General features: G+C 40.5%; 1 protein-coding gene across 1 annotated transcript in view; it reads right to left on the bottom strand.

Annotated features, from left to right (window-relative positions):
- Window positions 1-16,099, bottom strand: part of LOC126258004 (legumain-like) — a 148,074-nt gene that overhangs the window by 104,449 nt on the left and 27,526 nt on the right. Inside the window, exon 4 of the mRNA XM_049955607.1 lies at window positions 6,474-6,555. Coding sequence (XP_049811564.1) covers window positions 6,474-6,555 — 82 coding nt within the window. The remainder of the gene's footprint in view (window positions 1-6,473; window positions 6,556-16,099) is intronic.

Genomic DNA, 16,099 nt, shown 5'->3' with positions numbered 1-16,099 from the left:
TTTCTTTCACCATACTCTGCAGACATATATCTGACTGTCTGTCTTTCTTTCTTTCTTTTTGGACAAGTAACCTGTCTTTGAATCATGGCAAGAAAACAAATTCAATTTGTTCTATTAAGTAAGCCTGACATTTGGAAAATACACGACTGGAATTTTTTCTGGTATGTTTTACATGAAATTAATCAGTCTGACATTATTGATAATATGTATGTAAAGCTCACTACAGAAAACAGTGACAAACTGCAGGGAAATATTCCCTTATATCTGAATCATATGTAGGACATGCTGACATTCAGATGGACACAGTCATATAGAAAGTTAAATGGTTGTGCACGAAGTATCTTTCTGTGGAAAGATATGTATCTCGATGGTTACTGCAGAAGCAGAATACAATAGATTTCAAGGTTTCCTGCAAGTAAAAAAGTAGATAAACCTACTCCCAAGTCTGGTAATTTAGACTGTCTGATGAGCTAATGACCGAATAATAAAGACATAAGTGTGAGTTCTGAATACTATTCTTCAAGCATGGAACAATAAGTAATTAATTACAGAATGTCAAACAACAATATGTTGTTAATGGTTCAAAACTTGCAATTCCTCAGGTTCGATGACAGTCCCATAGGTACTAAAAGCATTACTTATCTCTACATGCCCTAATGCATCTTTTAAGTGTCTGAAGATGAACTAACCTAATAATAATGGATATTTTGTCTCCATAATGAATTAGGTAATCTACTCACCATATAATGGAGATGCTGAGTCACAGAATGGCACACAGAAAGACTGCTGGAAAGTTAGCTTTCAGCCAACAAGGCCTTTATCAAAAATAGACTCCCCCCCCACACACACACACACACACACGCTCTCTCACAATCACTCACACAAATGCAACTCTCTCACACACAGGACCACTGTCTCTGGCAACTGGAGCACAGAGTGTGCAGACTGTGTGTGGTCTAGTTTTGACAGAGGCCTTTTTAGCTGAAAGCTAACCTTCCGACAGTCTTTTTGTGTGCCTTTCTGCGACTCAGCATCTCCGCTATATGGCAAGTAACAACTATCCTTTTCAGTATATTGTTACATTCCATCCTGGATTTTCCAATGTTTGAATTAGGTAAGCTAATACGCAAATATTGTTTTGTTTGTTTTCTAAGAGTTTTGTATACTCTTTCTAAGGAAAGCAGTAATATGGTTTGTCAAAAGTTCTGTTTTAAGAGAATTTCTACCCTTTTTTGGTGATAAGTGTCATTGTTGGCAATACAGGAATTTTTAGGGGAGGTTAGCTTAATTTAGTGCAAGTAATTCTGCTAATTTTTCTGTGTTGAATTATGAAAGGAAAGTAATAAACCAAACAATGGATATGGCAAAGCCTGAGTTACGTAAAAAATTATTAATTAATAACTAAACATATGGAATTACTGTTCTCTGTAGGCTAACAATAGTAAGGTCTTAGAAGCAATTTTCAGGGACCTTGAAGGTGAAGCCAGGGGTGATGATAATTCTGCAGGGTTGGCAGTCATCTTCATTCTCTGCCCCCACCGTAACCCTCCTTCTGTGAAGTACCTCCCAGGGAGGGATCCTTAGGATGGAGGGTGGGATGGGTATCTATCTTTGGAGTCTGCCTTCTTTGGTTCTAATATTCCTAGTTCTCTTTTTTCCTTTCTTTCTTCTCCACAATGAGTACCATTTCTACGCTCTCTTTCCACATGCAATATTTCCACTGTGGGAACCCTTCTCTTATTCATTAAATTGCCAGAGAGATAATACACAAATCATTTCCGGATGTAGTTAATGCATAACAAAAATTATAAATAAGCTTAATATTCGTTTGACATTAGACAAGTCACAATAAGTGCCTAATACTCATCCTGAATAACAGAAGTATTTATGATGAACAGAGAGCAGTGGGTGTTTTATAGGCCTCCTTTGTGGCACGGTTACACACACAAGGAATTAGAGATAATGAAGAATGGTTGACTGACAGAATGGTCATGTATATAAGTTACTTTGAGAATTCATATTCCCATTAAGTGAACGATTATTTTGTGAAAATGTGCTTGTAACTGTGATCAGATGGGCATTAGGTCAGGTAATGACTATGATTAGTAGTTAAGTATTCTTTGTGAAAAATCCACATGTAATAAATATTAATTGGTACAGACATGTCTTGATTAGAAATTTGTAAGTACTACTTATTGCGGGTTAACCCACAAACACTAATTCGTTAACACTATGATCATTTCATTCTTAAAGAGTAAGATGTAATGATACAAACTGTGTTTTAATCTGTGCATTTGGAAATGATAGGTGTGGTATAGGCAATGATTGTAATTTCTTCCAGTGTTTTAGTATCCCCACCCTCTGACGTAACAATGTAGGCAGATGAGCTGGTGTTGGTAGAGCAGTGGAATAGGGTGGAAACCTGCCATGGAGGGCACAGGCAACATATAGTATGGGCAGACCCACTGATAGAAGTGGGTACCTGTGTGTGGCAATAAGCCAAGCAGACCTGTGTTTATGCTGAGTTCAACCACCACAGACCTCACCTTATGACTCGTGCTGAGCATTGTTGCTGAGGGCTGTCATCATCCACCTGTGCCAGCCGCATGCTGACATTATCCCCATGAATGTCTATGAGGTTTTGGACTTTCCGATTCTCATAGAGTGACTCAAATGGCGACTTTCATTTACTCTCATGTTCATTTGCCTGGTTAATACCGAGCCACCATTGGCTCGTGAAATACCTGCACCGACAGTGTAGTGTAGTGGCATTGTCGCACCTGTGCAAATACTGAAGTGGCGACAAAGACCATTCTTATGCATGTGACACCCCTATTTTGTGGTTCCCAGCAGTTCTGCAATGATGGCACTAAAGTTTTGCCTACAAAGGGAGCAGAAGGAACAACCACAGCAACACCAGCATCAGATGCAGATGCTGAAGAACAAAATACACATTTGATTTGTGCCCTTGCCACTCCGGAGGCAGACCAGGTGCCCATTGTGCAAGTTTCTTCCCCATTCCACTGTCATTTACTGGTTTCAATGAATCAGGGAAAGATGGGAGAATTCCTGCACTGGTTCCTGTTTCACTGCCAGGTAAGGTGTATTGTCAGTCCAGTTTATAAGGCCACTTTGTTATTTTTCAGCAGCACAAGTTTCATTTTAAGTAACCCTAATGTGCTACCTCTTATGTGGACTCACTAATTCAATACATGATTGTCCAGTTAGCGCCTGATTTCAAGGATCAGACTAAGGCTTATCTGGACAATGTTGACTACACCATTGTCCAGATTGTGGAATTGCATGAGCTGACAACATCAGTGTGGAGCATTCTTTTTGATAATTGGTAGGTAGTTCAACTACGTGTGCATGGTAAACAGCCTCTCATGCCCTGTGGGGACCCCAAGTAGCCTTGCCTCCCACAGTGACCATGTCTTGACACCATTGACAATTCTGAAGCAGCAGCATTGTGGCCCTGCAACATTGTGGCACTGCCCTTCTTCGTCAACACCGAGCTCAGCAGGTTCGAGTCTGCTGAAGCATCATACTCTTGCCCCCGTTTTTGGGTTCTCAGCACTGTTCTCTTTCTGCTTGTGGCAAACTGGCAGTCATGCCCCAACTGTCATTTGTCGCATATTCAACAAGACTGACCCCAGATGGCAGCCCCATTTGAGGTATTTGCTTGCGACAGTCAGTGAGCCACGAGTCAGTTGTTAGATACCCTATGTTTTTGCTGGCCACTGTAGCCATCTCTGACGCCCTGTACGTGTTGCCCCCAGTGTATTTTGCTGATGGTTTAGGATGGACGACTGGTCAAAATTCAAGTAGACACAGCAGTTATGGTCAGCCTTATTAATTAAGAATAATACAGCTCTTGTATTGTCCAGGCTTGCAACACCTGCTATGTCATGCTGTCTCTTACAGTAAACAGCGCACTCCCTTGTGGGGGCAATTTTCCATGTTCACACATTGTAAGAATGTGGGGTACCAATTTACATTGTTAGTTTCTGGTGCAAAATATTTTTTTGGCTAGAGACCTTTTTGTGTTTTTGGCTTGCATGTAGTTTACAATGTGCATTTAGTGTCTAAATTCATTCCCTTTTATAAGTTGGACCCTTTACAGCAGTCGTACATCCTACTTTTTGAGGCTGGTTGGGGTCAGGCAGAAAGTTTAGAGGCTGTCAGCGGTATCTAAATTTTGCACTGTCCCTACATACCCTTCTCCATGGGTGTGACATGGTAAAGGCCTAGTTTCACTGTTGGCAGGATCAAGGTATAGTTTCTCCTATTTTGTTGAGTCAGTTGCCCCCCTCTGGCAGTCATTCAGAAGCCCCAACGGCACCATGTGCCTTTGTGGCTATTTTAAATACATGGTTAATGCGCAATATGTCATTGATTCATATCCAATACTAAGCTAGCAGAATTTTTGGTGAAGTTGTCAGGGTGCCAGTGTTTTAAACACATCATCTAGTGTGATGCCTACCTGCAGTTGCTGTCGCATGCAGTTCCTTGGACTTTCTTCGTCCTCAACATTGCCTTTGGATTTTGACAGTTTAATCTCTTGCCTTTTGGAATCTCATTTTCAGGGGAATTTATCAATGGTATTTGGAGCAGTTGATTCAGGCCATTCGCTGTTACCCTAGATGGGAGGAGCATTTTGAAACCTTGAGTTAGTTTTGAAGTACCTCCTGGAGAATGGCCTTCATTGCAAGTTGGAAAAGTGCAGTTTTTTCTCCACAAAGGTACATTTTTTGGGACATGTGCTTAGCAAAGATGGCCTCTTCCCTATGGACAACTACATCAAAGCCATTGTCACAACCTGCTGGCACCCAAGAACCTGGAGGATCTCCAGTATTGCTTTGGGGAAGATTTTGTATTACGCTCGGTTCAATCTTCGGAACATGCGTATCTGCCATCCTCTTAACTAGCTTCATCAAAATGGCATCAAATTTGCCTAGTCTGCAAACTGTCAATGGGTTTTTCAGTCTCTCAAACAGAAGTTGTACCCTGCTCCCTGGCTGGCTTCTTTTAAGCTGTTAAGCCTTCGACCCTGGACTGTGACGCATCCCAAAATGGCATCAGTGCAGTCCTGCCCCATTGGAAACCGGATGGCATCAAACAATCCATTGCTTAGGCCCCAAGAAGTTTTCCACTGCACAGCATAATTATTCACAGATGGAAATGGAGGCGATTGGTACCATTTTTGGAGTTAAAAAGTTCCATGTTTTCCTCTATGGGATGAGGTTCCTTCTTATCCACAAGCCATTGGTTTCCTTATACAGGCCTCATTTCAAGCTGCAAGATGGACTGCCCACTGAGTGCAGGTGTGTGCCCTATTTCTCAGTAACTATCACTATAACATTCATTATTGCTCCACTGCCCAGCATGCAAACACCAATGTGCTTTACAGCTACTAGAGGGGCCTAATGTAGAGTTTGATTGGCAGGAGGCTCTCACAGTCACATTGGACGACACTTTGCAGCTCATCCTGTCCAATTTTCTGTCGACAGCATGAGAGGTCGCAACCACCATGGCCGCTGACTCACTTTTCTGGGAAATTGTTTTGGATGACAAGGTGGATTGGCTATGTGCCTCTCTTGAGGGGGTAGATTTGGTGTGTCGTGATCAACTCAACATTGTCCATGGGATCCTAATGCTTGCCAGAAAGGAACAATGCTGTCAAGTGGTCATCCCCCAGAGTTGCATCCTTGCAAACTCAAGTTGCTGCAAGTGTCATGCTGGAGCATGACTCTCATGAAAGAATTGATGCGATGTCACGTCTGTTGGCTGGTGATCAATCATGATGTGGTGGACACCATGGAAGAAGAACTGACATGAAAATCACAATGACATCATAACAGCTGAAGCTTTTTGGCTGTCATCCTGTCAGCCGTCATTCAGGAGAGAATGAATGTCAATTACTATCGAAGGGAATCGCACTGGGAACATATACTGATACATCTACTTTGTCAAAGTATTGTATGAAGTGTTTGACTGTTGTAATAAATCAGTCAATATGTTGATAGTAATAATGAAGGCCGCTTTATCATTTATTTAAAAATTAAGGTCTATGAGAGACCTTTCAGTTTTCCTGCATACAAGTTGCAGATAGGGGCAAAGTCAGCATTAACAAAAACATACATGGTTATTCTGACTTTGAACTTCAAACACAGCAGGTCAGATTATTGACACGTGACTGGAAATTTACTCTTGAGTACGGAGCAAGACATAATATACGAAACATGTCTCAAAGTTCAACGGTGCCAACATATAACACAATTCAGATACTGAACTTGAACTCTACGTTTGCACCTGAAGTGCTAACAAATCTGACAAATAACATTTGCAATATAGTGTAAACATTGTAATTTCTTTTAACATGATCTTGTTTCTCAAATAAACCATTTCAAATTAGAATTTTCAATGTTATATCATCTGTTTAGGTTACCCACATTCTAAAATATTTTACTTACATCTCGTGTATAGTCCTTTTTAATACCTTCATACACATTCGTTCCGTTTGGTTCATTGATCAGAACACCCTTCAATGGATTCCTGAAACACAATGCGATTCCTCCTTACTACTAATAAAGAAAACTAATTCCCGTAAGCTAATTATAGTTTTATTGCTTATTAGTCCAAGTGTGAATCACAGTATATTTTCTCTGAATCAATCAAATGTCAGTAATAAATTAAACAAAAAATAATGAATAATTCCATTTAAAGAATCTTCACTAAAACAATTTTTGTTCTGATATGACTACCAGGAAGGTCTGGATAAAAGTATGAATTAAAAACTCCTGAAATAAAAACTACGGTCTCAGAGTAAACTAGTAAGCAAGGCAGAGAAGACTCTAAAGAGAAACTGCTTCAGAATGTATCGTAATACACTGGATATAGAGTCAAAAGTAACAGCAAACAATATCAACCAATAGCACAGAACTGATCACCAGAAAACTATGAATGTGTTAAGTCTTGAACAAAAAAAAGAAAAATAATGCTTTCTCTTTTTTGTACATGGGATTATTGCTATACATAATTTCAATATGAACCTTCTCTGTTTCAACAGGATGACAACTCTTGTGAGTTCCTTCAGTAGCAGATTGCTATACATGTAGCAGGGGAAGACATAGCAGCTTGTGAGTATGTCAGCTGGTGCCGACATTACAGTCCGAACTACAAACACTGCCCCACTTACAACACTGACAATGAGATGATTGATGTGACATTTGCCTCTATGACTTAGCTATTCATGGTGCGTATGCACAGTGAGTACTTTCCTCTTACTGTGCCCCTTGTCACCCTCTGATAGTGGACAACTATAAGTATGGCCATAATACGGAAACAGCTATGAGCCAGCACTGACAGGACAACTTTTAATAGATAAAGTTATGCAATGTGGAAGGCAATGGATGCCATTACATTATTCATTCCTAGTAAATACAACTCTCTGTTGAAACTTTCATCATGGTTTCCTCCAGAGCAAAATATTCTGGTACTAAAATAGTACCCACCTGCCCCCAATTTGATCTCCAGGCAGCTGAAATTTTTAAAGACAATATGAAGGAAGTAAACATTCAAACTGCCTACAAAACACATGTAATATAATGACACTTCAAGGAGCTACTGGCATAGAAAAGAAACGGAATGACCTTACAAGAGGTGTAGTAAAGGCAGAAGAAGAGGTACTTGGACTGACAAATGCAGAAACATGGCAGCTGTGGATAATGTGAGACACTGGAATTAGTAAAGACAAAATATAATAAAATAAAATAAAAACATTAAAAGCAATCTGAAATAAAAAATTGATAGAGAAAAGATGTTTATGTATGTACAAAAATGAAAGAGTAATGTAAATGGTGCACACAGATTGATAAATATTCACCTCACAGAATACAGAACAGGGTGAACTAGATATTGGAAGCAAATGTTGGGTCTCATAATGAGAGTTTTATTTCCAACATCTAACAAGTGTAGCATACAGAAATGTGAGGGAGTGATGTATCTGGAAACACATACCAAACACGGAGGAAAAAAAAAAAAGAATAGACAACATTAGTGGTCATGCTAACATCAAATGACATGCATTATATATTTTTGACTTTGAACACTTTACATCAGGATAATTTTCATTATGTGCACTGTCACTACAGCATTCCCTTCCCCATCCCCTCCCCACAGTATTAATGATATCATCGGCTGAATTTCATGTGATGCCCGGACCACGTAAGAACTTGCTCAGTTTCTTCCGTTGAGGCATCACTGCTCGACAGCAATTGCAGTGTAACTGGACTAGAATGCAGAGCAGGGAATGGGGTTGGCATGTCCAGTCGAACTGTCCAGATGCCTTATCCCAGTTGTAGTTTGTGTAGTACACAGACTTTAACCTGTCCACTGGAACTGTAGTCAGTATTTCTCCAGCATCTAACTGCTTGTCACCTCTTCTGAGCATGTTTTAAGGTCCATTATAAGGTGACTGTCAGGTGTCTTGTTGCATGAAAACCTACTTGCATCTTTACAAATCACTGAAAACAAATAGATGATAAGATTGTTGTGTCCTTGTTGCTACCAGACGCAGGGGTTGCTGTAAGTGGGATCACAGCTTAATAATGAAGTCCGGTGCTTCAATAATGTCACTTGGAGTGCTGCTGAAGAATTCACCTGCTATGTGAATTGGTTATCTTGCACATCAGCCTTGCTCTGTTGTTCCTAAATCCTCTTTTATAGATGTGTGGATGTCCTGTGGAATGATGGGTAGAATTTGTATCAAACACCGAATTGTGCCGACTTAATGATGCCTTCACCCTCATCTAAGGTCATTCAACCAATCTATTTGCCACTGGGTAGTATGCTGTGGTTCTAATCCTCTTTGTGCTCAACAGTACAACAAAAGCCTTTAACAGGTACAAGTTGAATTGTCTGCCCCGAGCTGTGGTGATACATACCGCCTGTGAAAAGGGTGGTGGCAACCGTCTCTGCTGTAGTATCTGCCATGAGGAAAACCTCCAGCTAGCATGTAAATCAAACAACTGCTGCAAGACAGTAGGTAGACCCCCCCCCCCAGATGTTGGTAAAGGTCCTATTTTATCCAGATGTATATGTTCAAAACGCTGATTGGATCACAGAAATGTACTGAGTGGCACATGAATAAGCCAACTAATTTTACTGCACTGGCAGGCTGTGCACTGACACACTTAAGCCTTGCAATCTGTGCCTAAAGTCCGCCACCCAAAAACTCATTTGACCAATTTGATAGTGCCATGGCTGTGAAAGTTGATGTAATGAAGCGATGGCTTGTTGGTGGAAACCAGTTGTCACAAAAGAGCATACTCTTGGTGTTGACACATCATATCATATCCACACACTTGCTATCAGTAGCTGGATATGCCATAGTTGTAGACTGGAAGGGTGTGCTCAAATCTTTTGTAACTCCAGATTGAGGAGTAGTGCTGCTGTGAGTGCTTTATAATCCATGGTGTTCACATGACCTCTTGGATATAGGATAGGGCATCAGCCGGTACTTTGCTTTCCCCATCAACATGTATGACGTTGGTCGTGAACTGCCCAGTTTAATCTATTTGACAGACCTGGTGCGGCAAAGTTTTATTGGGCCTTTGTCAAAACGCATTTGTGTGAGACTTCTTGGTCAGTAACCAGGATGAATTGTTGCCCGTCAAGCATGTATCAAAACTTTTTAATGGTGGCATATACAGCATGTTGTTAACAACCGTACATGGACCAGTTTTATTGTGCTGGAAAAAGCTTCTTACTAAAGAATATAACAGCCACCAGCATTGATTCATCTGCTGTTCCTGCATTACACCCACTGCCGTCACTGAAGCGTCGATCATAAAGACAAGAGGTGCTTGCGGAGCTGCATGTGCCAACAGTATCACATCAGTGACAGCGGATTTCAATTTAACAAAAGCTGCTAACAATCCATCAGTCCACTCTACTTTGCCACCAGATTTATGCATCCCTGAAAGGGACTCTTTTGGTGGCACTGCTAAGAGCGCTGGGTCTGAAAGAAGCAACGAAAATAATTTGTGACTCCCAGAAACTGACGTAACTTGCATATTGTTGCCAGCTTTGGGTAATTGACTATTGCCTCGACCTTCTTCTGTGGCGGCCATACTCCATGAGTGTTAATAGTGTGGCCCAGAAACGGCACTTCTGTTGCACCAAAAACACACTTCGCCCAATTAATGAGCAAACCATGCACACAAAGATGGTCAAAAAGCTAGTGTAAATGTTCTAGGTGTTCTGCCTCTGAACTGGACGTTATTAACACATCATCAATGTAAATGAAACAGAATTCAAAATTGTGAGTCACTTCATCCACAAATCTTTGAAAAGTCTGTCCGGCATTATGTAGACCAAGTGGAAACCTGGTGGATTCGCTGAGCAAAATGGTGTGCACTGGCCATTTTGGGGATGTCTTCTGGTGCGACCAGTACTTGGTAGTATGCACACATTAGATCAGTTGTAGAGAAGACACATTTAATGTGCACATTATTTGCAAAGTCTTCAATATGCGGCACAGGATATCGGTCAGGTACATTCAAACAGATTCATTGACAATAATAACTGCAGGGACACCATCTGTTAGTTTCCTTTGACACTACATGGAGTGCCAAGGCCCAGTTGCTAGTGGCTGTTTGGTAGATTCCTTGCGCCAGCATGAAGGCATACTCTGTTTCACTGCTCTTTAAGGTCTCCGAGTTTCAAATGTCATGCTCATGCATGAATCAGTGGGCCTGGCGCTCTCAGGATATGGTGCACTGTATAGGATATGGTGCACTGTATAACGTTACAGTGGAACAAGTGCGGGTGACAGCTCCGTAATTTATAGAAACTGTCTAAGAAGTGTAAGATGTGGTGAATCTCCTGTTATTGTATGTAATCCAGCACACTCACTGTGACTAAATTAATCTTGGCTACTTTGGCTGGTCATCAAATCCAGAAAATGGTGATGTCGAAGATCTGAGAACAAAAAAATGACAAGAAGTCTGTTCCTATAGGGTGCATCACATTAGTGAATATGAACTGCTGTTCAAATCTATACTGGAGACCCAGGTAAAGGGCTAATGTTACCCGTCCACACATCCGAATGGTGTAGTTGCTAGCAGCAAGCAGATGCTAATCATCGCAACTACAGTGAAGGAGGCTGGTTGCTGGGTAAACTGACACTTACTCGCCTGTGTCCACACCAATAACAGTTGTTTCTTGTATCGTTTCATAATAAAAAGCTAACTGCTGTTACCCGGAGAGTCAGTTGCCATCATTACTGACTTCTCAAGGCATTTCCCATGCCGCTGGGCTGTTCCTTGTCTCTGTACAGGGTGTATACGCGGACAAGGAAAAAAGTCCCGGATTTTTCCCAAATTTCCCGGCTAAAAATACACTTTCTCCCAGGTGAAAACACTTTTCATGTTAAGTGACAGTATACTTTCCCTCACAACCATAAAACTTATCAGTCCTTTGAATGGTTATGGTTTTATACACCAGTGTAGAATTTCCCGGCACTTTAGAAAACGAAACTCAGGGGGAAAAAAAACACGTTTTGGAAAGCACTTTGATGTGCACCAAAATGTATGCTGCATATTTCCATGTTATGAAAGTACAAATTTGAATTCCGCCAAACATTGCATGTTACTTTCTGAAGCACTGAAATTGAGACTGTGATATGCTCTTGTAAGCTAGTCATAGCTCATCACATGATCTAGCCAGCTGATGACAGCAGATATTCAGAGCATAGGACACGTGATATAGTCAGCCAATAGCAACAACACTGTTGTAGCTCGAACACACAAATAGGAAAAGTAAATGGTTTAAATTAATGTACATAGTGTTGCTACAAGAAAAGCAAAGCTTTCACATATAATGTTGATCTTTTTTGTGCACGTTACACTTTAAGATGCATCACACAAATGTGCCACTAAAATTTTTAATTACAATGTATATATCATCTTCTGGGCTCGAAATGCTTTTAATTGTCATCCACAAAGAGTTGACTTTTAAAAGAGAGTCAAATACTCTGTGATTTAAGAAATTCATTATACATTCTCACACATAGTTCACCTTCCGTAAAAGGAAAGGTACTTTGAAAGTAACGCTTTTCAAACCACCATTCACAATATTTTCCCGTGACCTGTCTGAAAACGGTTTGTTTCAACAGTTGCCACAGAGCACCAGATTAACAGACGTCACCATACTTGCGCAGCTACGATGATGCAGAAAGCCCGTATGTGTAAAATATTAAAAGATTTTACATTATGCCATAAAAGAAAAAAGACTTCAGAGGATACTCCAAGAGCATCAGAATGTCGTGAACCATACTAAAATGCATGGGTTAAAGTGCTCTCTCATATGTCCAGATTCACAATGAAGAAGGCCTCGACATTGTATTAAGCTTTTCAGTGTGGTTTTTGGGATGTAAATTTTCTTGGAGTACCTGTACTGCATTATCTCATGTTTGGTTCTTTATTATGGCATAATGCCATACGTGATAGAAGATGAAAATGTGCCCTTGAAATGCAGCGAACAGTTGATACCAGCCAATAGTGTGGAATTAAATACTAAATTTCAAACAAATTGACTGCCTCAGCGGAAAAGATTAATAAAAGCCAAATTTCTTTAGCAAACTGACAAAAATAACTTCATGTTCTGCAAGGTGATTAATGCTTTACCGTCAGAAAAGTGGAAATAAAATAAAATCTGAAACTAATAACATACTTTCGCCTTCCTTAGTTATGTGAATGTATTTTAATTCACTTGATAGCTCCAGGCCACAGGAATCCATTTTGTTTTCATTTGACATGACAGCAGTAAACGAAGAGGACACGGCAAAATCACTACAAATAAACACGGGTTACATGGTGAGCACCCACCTCTCCCCTAAAACTCAGACTGCTCTACCCAACAGCCCTGCGTCTATGATATTTCTGAACCGGGGTACTACTAGATCATGGCGCCCCCCTCCCTCCCCCTCTCCTCCCATCCCCTCCCCTCCCCGCTCTTCCTCGAGTGTCTGAGGCAGGGGAAAAAAACCATGTTTATTTTGTAGCGCACATCTTTCTGAAGAGTCTGGTACATGAAACATGTATGTTCAAGGAAATGTAGGACATGTTATTTGGTCTTAAGTGTGACAAAGCGCAGTGCCATGCCTCTTCACACTGCATTCTTCTATCACATGCCACTGTTTTTCGCTTTGTAGATTCAAAGATATACATTTTCTAATGGTTGCCATTCAATTATATTCAGGACAGTGGAAATTAAAATGTCCTGTGGTGCCCCTCCTGCTCCCAGCTGAATTGAATCTTGCCCTCTTAAAAAAAAACTCGCAATTAATACCGGATGGGATTATTTGTAACTGGGAGAACAAGAACTCTTCAGAAAATTGGCACTCTTTCTTGCCTATTAGCTAATAACTTGCTGTTCTGTGTGACATAAAATTACATCTAGGATACATAATGTATACCAGTAAAGACGAGGGATAAGCAAGACAATATACATTTCTTGAATCCTTTAAGTCCTAGAATTTTTCTCTCTCTAATCTTACTACAGCTTGAGATGAGGTGCTTTCCTTTCTGCAAAAGAATCTATTACCTCTTCAAAGTTCGATAAACATTTTGCTACATGAAAAGACGAAATGTTGTTGTCTAATACTGAAAAAACTGTTAATACTAATAGTACCCAATACTGGTGTGGTTTCTCGATCTGATTACGTCTATTTTGTCACTGTCTGCTTGATAAAATGAAATAGGCCTTTCTAATACTGCAGCAATTGTAACACACACCAAATAAACGAGACTGTCTTGGCACAAATGATCATTTTTACAACACAGCAGAATATAAATCACAAAGGAGCAATATCAAATGCCTATTAGGCCTACTGCAAGCAAAAACCTTTATATTAGGAAATAGTTTCACATTTCATTCATACGCTCTAGCTTCTCAAGCACGAGTTAGAAAAGTAGTAGTATGAAATTTTTATATAAATTTAGAATTGTCATATTCTTCCATAATTTGTGTGATGTCCTTGTTTCTTCTCCTTCCTCATTCTGACAAACAATCTTGTCATCACTAATTCTGTAACTGTTGTGTCAGTGTCAAAACTTACTCCTCGGTTAACTTCACTAACCCCACCACAATCACCGGTCTACTTACCCCACGTTTATTCTCCGGTTAGGCATTATTACGTGTTCATACAACACGTTTTCCACATTACTCCCAGAATATAACTTAAGCAGCTGCTAGTCGGGTACTGTACACCTGGCCCTTACTAGTGTGATGATCTGGCCAAAAATTTTCTGTCAAAATGTCATTTTCTTGGATATACCGAGAAGATAATAAACTCAGAAATCAACTTTGAATGTGTTCAAAAACCAACAGGGAAGCGTTTCAAAATCATATGAATAATCGATAGACCAACGACTGCTGGATGCTAGGTGCTTTGTAAAACAAGGTTTTTTACTCAAGAGTATGAATTTGGCATCCCCCAGCCCCTCTGGAATTGCCGCCCGGGGTAGATAACCCAGTTTGCCCCTCCCCCCTTTCCGTGCCTGTTGCACATGCGTGAATCTGGCTGCTTGGGGTCACCAGTAAATTTTTTCTGGATAGCATCTGAATGCTTGCTGCTATTGCTTATACAGCTAACAGCCACACATGGGGGTGGGAAGGGGGGGTAGCCACACACGGGAGAAGGTACTACTCATTCACAACTCAGCTGCACATGAGCCTGCTCGCAACTGCTCAAACAAATATAATGTAAACAGTTGGGATGTCACGCTCATGGGATGCAATTGTTTGTTATGAAGCATTTGTTGTCATGAAGCACTGCATAGTCTTCCTAAAGCCATTGACACATTTTGCTGTTGGCAGACACTTGTATGAGCACTGTGTTTTGTTGTAAATGGCGCATTTCATTTGCAACTTAAGTTTTATTTTTGTTTTATTTTTTCCCTCATTGATGTTATATTGGTGCAGTATTATTCTGCAGTAGTGGGATACAGTAATATCATTTGTCAGACTATCAGTTCTTACCAGTCAAAATTACAAAAATTTCACTGAAAACTAGAACAATGAAAAATTCCCAGAATTCTAAAAAATTACCGGGTTTTTCCCAGTTTTCTTCCAGACGAAAAAATTCCCAGGTTCTTCTCAGTTCTCCCGGTTGTCCTGGGTTGTATACACCATCTGTAACAAACCATCTATGGTACCAGCACGATTTTGTAGCTGACAGTGGGTGACTGTGATTCCTTGTTGAGCAGTAGCATCATCATCAGCTGTTAATCACCCGCATAGCTGTACAGCTTGTGTAGTAAGTTCCACCAGCTGTGCTTGAAGTGATACAAACATCATTGTGGTGCTGGTATCTGGTTGTGTCTTGGCAATTACCACATTCATAGATGGATGCACTTCAACAACCTGATCAGTCCTCTGTGCAAGCGCGTCCCATGCTCCTGTGCACAGTGCGAGTATTTTTTGTGCTTCTGATGACAAGTGAGACAACCAAATGTTTCTCGTAATGACATCAGGATTTTCTCTGCCTGGGGACTTTGTGTTTGTGTTGTCCTCATCAGTTCATCATCAATATCATTGGTCATGACAGGATTGGACTGTGTAAAAACAGCATTGTGTAAAAATTGGGACTTTATGTGCGCGCTGATGGCCGTGGAGTTGAATGCCCCACAAACCAATCATCATCATCATCATCATCATCATCATCATCATCATCATCATCATCATCATTACAATGACATTGGTGACTGCACTGTTCACCAATGTCCACACACGATGAAGCAACAGTGAAGGTGTGCGACCACCTAGTTCTTCCATCTGCAGCAAATTCTCTAATCTCTTAGTTTCAGACTGCAATAAGTGCTTGATCAGTTCATTTTTTAGCACTGTATACCATTCTGTAGTTGGTATCACAACTAGAATGTCCTGTACTTTGGTGGCCATCTCTTCATCTAGTACTGTGATAACATAACCATATATGGTTGTCGGCAATAACATATGCCTGCACAAACTGGCTTTTCAACCATGGATCTTTTTACGAGAATGGAAGTGGCTTCACTGCAATGTGGCTAGCTAC

Source organism: Schistocerca nitens, chromosome 1 (assembly GCF_023898315.1).
Source record: "Schistocerca nitens isolate TAMUIC-IGC-003100 chromosome 1, iqSchNite1.1, whole genome shotgun sequence".
In the NCBI taxonomy this organism is placed as follows: Eukaryota; Metazoa; Arthropoda; class Insecta; order Orthoptera; family Acrididae; genus Schistocerca; species Schistocerca nitens.
Note: the sequence above shows the minus strand (reverse complement) of the source record. Positions and strands in the feature narration are given on the sequence as shown.